The sequence below is a fragment of the Natrix helvetica genome (assembly GCF_964273705.1).
Source record: "Natrix helvetica genome assembly, chromosome: 1".
Taxonomy (NCBI): Eukaryota; Metazoa; Chordata; class Lepidosauria; order Squamata; family Natricidae; genus Natrix; species Natrix helvetica.
The window spans coordinates 66,956,078-66,964,416 of record NC_138548.1 but is presented as its reverse complement, the minus strand read 5'-3'; the positions used below and the strand labels follow the sequence as shown (position 1 = coordinate 66,964,416).

General features: G+C 35.9%; 1 protein-coding gene across 1 annotated transcript in view; it reads right to left on the bottom strand.

The window, feature by feature from the left end:
• Positions 1 to 4,902: 4,902 nt before the first annotated feature.
• Positions 4,903 to 8,339, bottom strand: part of CDIN1 (CDAN1 interacting nuclease 1) — a 150,367-nt gene continuing 146,930 nt past the window's right edge. Inside the window, exon 11 of the mRNA XM_081955775.1 lies at positions 4,903 to 7,001. Coding sequence (XP_081811901.1) covers positions 6,887 to 7,001 — 115 coding nt within the window. The 3' untranslated portion in view covers positions 4,903 to 6,886. The remainder of the gene's footprint in view (positions 7,002 to 8,339) is intronic.

Below are 8,339 nucleotides of genomic sequence, written 5' to 3'. Positions count from 1 at the left end.
GGCTTTGTCTTTCCTGTCCTTAGGGTTAGGGAAAAAAATTGGTTTCATTTGCAGTCTTTTGGGGGGAAATTGTTATTTTTTGATGTTTTCCTGGCACTGTCATAGCTTGTGGGTGTGTAATGTCCCGCAGTTATCTACACATTAATAATGATCAAGTACTAATATTTCCTTATACATTTTAGTGACCTTTCTTTACATAATTGGTGTTTTCTTTTATACTTTTAGATTTCTAATTTCTGTTTCTGTTAGTTAATAATTGCTAAAACAAATTCCACGTGAAAAAGTATTCAAAGCCTTCTTGATTTTAATTGTCAATTTATTTATTCCTGCATATTCTAATATTTATTCATTTTCATATCTCTGTTTTTTCACTATTGTGCAAACACAATTCCAGAAGCTGCTAACATGTGTAAAATTAAATATGTATTGTATTCTCTTTCAAATAGCCAACAAAATATTTCTGGTTTTAAATCCATATCTTGCTTTACCATTGCTTCTAACCACTAACTCTTGAATAGCTACTTCGACCGACCTAAGTACTGAACCTAATTCATATAATCCTGTTTTTTTGAACTGAGAACTAAATTTCAGAAAAACAAATCTGTATTGCTCTGTGAATCTACCTATGACATTCATTCTTGATCTAACTTCTTGGATGAAAGACTATATCTTTCCTGTTTGTTGGGGGACATCCTTCCTGAAAAGACTGTACATTGTTGGGTGAAAACAGAGGTCCCTTTTGTTACCTGTAGTGTAGTCCTCAGCTTACAACCACAATTGAGTCCAATATTGTTTTATTTCTTCTACAGTTAGTATTATTTAACAGGATGAAGAAACAACAGAATATGACTGCTAGGAAAGTCATCTTTCCTATGTAAATAGCTGTTTTATTGCTTTGTGTGCTTGTTTCATCCTTAATATAGTAGTGCAAGCAATTAAAGTCTTCCTTTCTGTATCTCTTTGTGCAGGCCATTCATTGGAGCAAGGTGGTCAGTGGGTGACTTCAACACACAAAAGGACAGTAACTTTCCTTTTCTATTATTTTGTGTGCTTGTTTCATCCTACTGCAGTGCATGCGATTAAAGTCTTCCTTTCTGTGTCTCTTCTTTGTGCAGGTTATTGGAGCAAGGTGGTGAGGTGGTGGTGTACAGAAGACCGGCAAGGCAGTAATCTTCCCTCTGTAAGTAGCTGTCTTTATTGTTTTGTCTGCTTATTTCATCCTAATGCAGTGCATGCAATGGAAGAGTTCATTTCTGTCTCTTCTTTGTGCAGGCCATTCATTGGAGTCAGTGATACTGAAGACTGGCAAGGACGGTCATCTTCCTTCTGTAAGTAACTCTTTTATTGTTTTGTGTACTTATTTTAATCTTATTGTAGTTTATCCATTGGGGCAAAGAATTCAGTGACATCGTCTTGGCCACTCCACCTGGTCACACGGGTGGCAAGCCACTCCCACCCAGTCACATGGATGGCAAGCCACTCCCACCTGGTCACATGGGTGGCAAGCCACTCCCATCCGGTCACATGGGCAGCAAGCCACTCCCGCCTGGTCACATGGGCGGCAAGCCACTCCCACAAAGCAAGCCACACCTACAGAAGAGGTTCCAAAAAATTTTGAAACCCACCACTGGGTCCAGGTATCCTGTATCTTTAGCATTCACGTAACCCACTTTGCTAGTCAGTCTATGAAAGAGAGAAATACTTTTACTCTGGCAGAATGTATGACAAATTCATTCCTGTCTCTGTTAATTGTGCCATGGTTATCCAATAATATGTTTGAAGAACTTTTGCATTATAAACACAAAGCTGAAAGGTCATTTGTTTAATTGTCCTTCTTCCTCATTTTGAAAATAGAGATGGCATATGCACTTATCCAGTCTTTTGGAACTTCAGTTCTCAAAGACCATTCAGAAGGCTGCTAAAATCAACCTTTGCTAGCACACAGGTTGCAATCTATCTGGCTCCGGAGACATGAATTCATATAAATTAGCTAAATTCTCTGTTACTGTCTCCTGGTCTATTCTCAGCTGTAGTTCCCTCATTCTCCTAGTGATATAACAATAACCAGGTAAGGCACCATTTCTCTTCAACATCACCCATTACTAATTATCCAGTTTCTACATTACTAGACCAGAGGTGGGTTTCTGCTGCTTCGCCGTGGATTGGGCAAACCAATAGTGGTGGTGGCAGAAGGCTCCGCCCACCTGCCCAGACGCTTCTCCGCATGCGCAGAAGCGTCGCGTGAGTGCACGAGTGAACTAATAGTAAAATAAATTGAAACCCACCACTGGATGAGACCTGTATTTTCTTGGCTTTCTCCCCTCCCTCCCATTGTTTTACCCTTTTTGTTTATTTGTTTTTGATATTTCTTGCAATCCTCATTCTTAATTCATCTTTAGCTTCTTCTTCTCTTATAGAGTTCTCATACTTGCTATTGTTTCTGGAGATTACATTGTATTCTTCTTTGGTTATATTCCATTCTCCAGGTTTCCTTGGTAACTCTAAGCAGCGGTCTTCCAAGTCACTCAATAATTTAAAATTTTTAAAAAGCTTGCTCCCAGGTCTCAGTATTTTGGAACTGAAGAACAAGCATTTGGTCCCTTATTTTAATTCTGTATATTTAGCAGTCCTTGGAGATGCAGCCAAGAAGACCTGTTCCAAGTATACACTTTGTGTACTGGACACAAAATTTCTGGCTAGCAGGACTGTGATAGCTTTTGACTGTACTTTTCTTAAATTGGTCAGTTAATAAGCAAGCAGATTTTACAAAACAATGGTAGTATTGCTTATTATGCAAATATTACCCTTATAATTTGAATTATTCTTATTTCATACTTGAGAAGAATTTCATTCTAAAGATATTTAGAAAATCAAGGCTATGGCTATTGGATTCTATATACATTTAGTATAAAAAAAAACATCTGAGAAGTCACATCCTGTATTTACACACTTGATAATACTCCCAAATAGGTTTGCCTTGAGACAGGCATTTCAATGTGTGAACCTAAAAACTGACATTAGAACTTCTCTTTGATATTACTTATAACCAGATATTATATGTACAGACTGGTATAAAAATGATAGGAAAGCTTTCTTTTAAATAAATCAATTGATATTATGCCTTTTCAGATTAAATAAAGACCTTCCATCTTATTGGTTTAATATTGTTTGAATGTCACCCCAAACCATTGGCTAAACTGACTCCATTAAAATTGCAAAATGAGGCTCTTCTTCTAATATAGTAAAGTTGTGGGGAGGAAATGTGTTGAGTTGCTTTGATCAGATTTTGAAATAATTCTACTGGATTACCATTGTACTCAAAACATAATTTATAGTAGCTGACATAAACTGCTCTTTGTATAAGAGTCATATGTATAACAATAACAGGAAAATAAAAAAAAACACAAGAGGAACTAAATCTGCTTTATTTATTATGTAGTTCATAAATGCATCCAATTTAATCTTTTGAATCCTGGCATGCTCTTAATAGTAAATGTTCAAATAATATTTAGTATACCCAGGAGAAAAAGCTTTGAATAATTCCTCTGACTTGTGAATTTTTTGGTAAAATGTGACCTTTCCATAACCCAAATAGTCTATTTTATGCAGACTGGACTACATGGAACATATTCTATTATCTAATACTAAGTCTGCCAAGTACTGACTGAGTGATGCATTTTCTGTCTGCAAAGCAATTTTGGTCTTGTTGTGTAACTTGAAAAATTAATATTAGTCTATTTACTATTTACTTATGGGCATACCAACCGGAAATGACAGTAGTATAAATGATGGGAAGTGTAAAATACTAAATAAAATACTATTTGTCAGTTTAAAACTAATTGTTTTCCAAATCTGGCCTTTCCAATCTGACAGCTTCTAGGTCAGGGGTGTCCAAACTTGGCAACTTTAAGACTTGTGGACTTCAACTCCCAGAATCCCCCAGCCAGCTCTGCTGGAGTTGAAGTCCACAAGTCTTAAAGTTGCCAAGTTTGGACACCGCTGTTCTAGGTAGACTGGAATCTTATCTCCCAGAATTCAATTGGCCTAACTCTGGTAGATCATAATGTGTTTTTTGTTTTGTTTAGCACATTGTTTGAATCCAAACTTTGCAACTTGTAAACTTCTGTTTATAGTTGCGGATGTCAATTAAACCTATAGTGAAATAGATTGTGTGACTGGGTAACGCACTATAAGGCCATGCAGAATTAAATTCTATAGTCTTTATGACTTGCTTTATTCTATTTTTTAAAAACCCAAAAGTGTTTATATAAAGTCAAAAACTAAGAAGGCAATTAGGCAGATTTTGAACTCATATATTATATGAGTGGTGTACAATATACCAAATTAAGGGCATCTCATTTTATTTATCTTTCCTGAAAATAAAATTAATATTAAATACCCACACAATCCATAAAGATTAGATCAGGCTTGAAGAGTATTTTCAACATACCGTGTCTACATTTTATTTCACTTATTTTTGTAAGGAGGAGAGCGTAAGACAAATATTGGATCAACTGTTGTTGCAGTTTCCACAAAACGAAACTTTTTCAGTGATCTGTTAAGACAATGCTACAAGACTGTCTCCTTCTTTCCCAGTTGCATGCCATTAAAACAACCCAAACATTGCTTTCTTTGCTTCCTCAATAAGTTACACACAGCAGATTTCGGCTGTCATTTTTAAGTACCAGCAAATCAAGCAACCCATCGTTATTTGTATTCATGTTGAATACAAATAACTTGCTGACCTACAGCTGTTTGAAATAAGGTCCTGATGAAAAGTTTGATCTTCCAAAGAAATGGCAAAAATTGCAGGGTTATCTCTGCCAAATAGCCAAGATATAGTGGGGGTAGCATTGCTGGGTGGGAAAGAGGCTGTTTATTTTAATAAAAGACAGAGAAGGATTATTTCTTTTTTTAAAGCAAAAATATTTATTTGAAATAATTGGTGTCTGGAAAAACTCAGCAACTCACAGCTCGGCAGAACGATCTAATGGATACATAAAGGCATGAAGTATTTAACAAAACATACATGGTTGCCATAATGTTCATAGGCACCCCTGGCATTTACCAAGATCTCTGTTTTCTTAGCAAGTGAGTTTTTGCAAATAGGATTTTTTAAAAGAAAATATCAGAATATAGTCATAAGAAACATGCTAGGTAGTTGGATATGATCTAAAGTGAAGGGGTAGACTTTAATTCCCCCTTTGCCTCTGAACTTTCTGGATTCTATATTGGTGTACACATGTTTGGATAAATGCAAAAAATGTGTATAAAAAAGAAAGGATATTAAGAAAAACGATCCCAGATATTTTGGAAGATGCTATTTGAATGGCTTGTGGGAAATGGGGGGGGGGGGGAGGGGGAGGAAAGGCAGAAGGAAAAAGAAAAATGGAAGTGAAAGAGCAAGCAAGAGAAATTCAGGATTCAGAATCTCGCTTCTTCCTAGATTCAAATTCAAAATGTTGATCAAGTTATATTGTGGCCTCATTCTGTTACATATACATTCTGGTATATTATGAATCAGTACTGTTTCTCTAATATTTTATTTGAACTCTATATGTGTCACTAGCAGAAAAGCTAAATCTAAAATGCATAGCGGAGATATGAATACATAATCTAGAATACATACCAATTTAGACATTAAAATACATTCTACATAGAATTCCTGATACGAATGAATAGTTCTGCTTCAAGTAATTCTGTGCAGGACAGAAATGACTTTAAAGAGCCTGAAATTGTAACAAACTCATGAAGAATTGTAAATGATAAAAAAATATAGTTGTTTACTTTACGCTTTCAAATCATAAAAATAAGTGTTATAATAGGATTTTAAGGAAAAAAATGGCCTGAACAGTTATTGGATTGGAAACCTGTCCTCTAAAGCAGCTATAAAATATAATCCTGGTCTGCTAATCTGTGCTGTATGACCCAACTAGCTAAATTTGAATATATGCTTTTTTTTGCTATAAATTTTATGTGCTTATGAACATGACCTTTAATATGTAGATAAAAAATGTAAGGTCCAGAGCTCTGCTTTCTAGGCGATGTCCACAATATGTTGTCTAAAGAAATCCTTTGTCTTAATTTTGATTTTAAAAATACCTTTGCAAGACAGATTATCAGGACAAGATCAAGACGCAAACAATGACTCACTTTATTTTTCTTTAAAACATCTACATTAAAATGTCCTTTACATCTTCTACAATCCATAAAAACATGCCTACATTTTAATTCAAGAAACAATATGGAAAGCTTTTTGATTGAAGATAAAGATTTCTACAGTTTTATGTTTCCACTTTCAACAACACTACTTATAGAAGTGTCAACTTTCTTGCCTAATGCCAAGAAAAGCCCAGAAATTCATGCTTAGAACAATGCACCGAAGAGGGACTTTCTTTTTTACCCTGTTTTGGCCCAAAATGAGCCTGGGAAAATGGAGATTGACATTAATTACCTTTGTATTTGCAAAAATTTTAACATTTACCAGGAAATTTTTTTGGGACTGAAGACATTTTCTTTTTTTAAGGTGACTCTGCTATAGGGAGGAAAACTAAAAACCACACCTTTTGACCTCCACAATTCTTCTTTTGTTGAAAGTGCAAAGAGAAGCCATCCGGAAGGAAGAAAGATTACAGCTATCTATAAACTGTTTGACAGAGGCAGAAATGCTGATAATGTTTGGGCTGTGTCGGTATTTTTTGGCTGCTTGCATCAGCAGGGGGTTGAAGTAAAACAGAGGCTCTTGACGTGTTTGTCTAAAGAGGTGGTAGGGCGATCCCAGCCAGTAAGAGTTCAGCTGAAGTTCAGGACAGATGTTGCCAGCAGTTTATACTTCAGGAAAATTCTGGATTTGCCTTTACTACCTTCATGGCTCAGCCATTCTTCCTCAAAGGACGGCAATGTCAGTAGGGAAACAGTCTTTGAGCAGGATACCCCGGTTGCGATGACAGTCCAGTTCCTCGATAAATCCATACCAATAGATCACTAATCCAGGACCAAATCTACATTGAAACAAAACAACAACAGCAACCAGATATTATTATGCAGAACAGCCATCAACATACATAATCTGCAAATGTTCAGAATTATAAATTTTAAGGGAAACACAGAAAAATAGTGAAATACTTTATAGAGATAGGAGTATTAAACCCTCACTCTACATTTAGTGGAAGGACAATCTGTAATCTCCATATTTTGTCTTCGCCTGATTAATAATAATAGATTAATAAGAATCTTAATCATATTTAATCACTAGTAACAGAAGGCTCATTTGTTGCACCTAACAGTTTGAGCTTAAAAAAAATTGAGTTCCAAAAGGGATGGGGGGAGATTGTTTGATTTTTAATACACATCTTGAAAATTAGCAGGAGCACCATCAAGGCAAATTATCCTTTATTTTATGTGCTTTCTTATTGTGGGCAAGCAACTTCTCGGATCAACCATCAGGCCAAACAGGGAGGTTTTTAAGAAGCAACTGGGCAACCATTTGTCTGAAATTATATAAGGTTTCCTGCTTGAGCAGAGGGTGGGACTAGAAAACCTCCAAGGTCCCTTCCAACTCTGCTATTCTGCTATTCCTCACATGCCCACGAGGAAGTTCAGGCCATCAGGAATAATGTGTAATGTGTACAGCTTGATGTTTTGCACATCAGTTTCACCTTTTTCCTATTGAGAGCATTTAATTAGAGGGGAGCCATACTTCTGGCGTAGTGTTGCAAGAATTTTACAGCGAAATCATAAATTATGGATGCTCTGTTTGTAAAAAGATGTCTAAAAAGAGAGCAGCTTTTTGTAATCTAATGTCATGGCAGGGTGTACAACTTGAAGCCAAAAAGTGTTTTTTTTTTTCATTTTGAGATTTATTGTACAGCTTAGGTAAGCTGCCAAGAACAGCAACAGTATAGGAGAAGCTGTAAGAAATCATATATACAAGTTCAATGCTATGTCATGTAATAGCTCGCATACAGTGCTACAGTCAGCCAATAAGGTAGCCAGCTTTTGTTAAAATGTTTTAACTATAAAGGAAATGTCTCAAGAGAGCAACAGTCATTAGGTTGATAATGTAACTATCAAAACTGTTGGCAACATCAGACATTGTTATTTCAACTGGAAAGAGCTTGCCCCAAGAGCAGAAGGACGAGCGAACAAGCATTTCAAAAAGGATAAAACCTAGTTGGCTTCTTTTATTGTTTAGATTGGACCTTCTGCTATCCCCATGTTTAATTTTGCCATTTGAGGATTCACAGATATTACTTTCTAATGTTTTCAGCAGCAGTTGCCTGTACTCGGTGCTGACATCACATCTTTCATTTAAAAAAAGCTCAGGTGTTTTAGAAAGA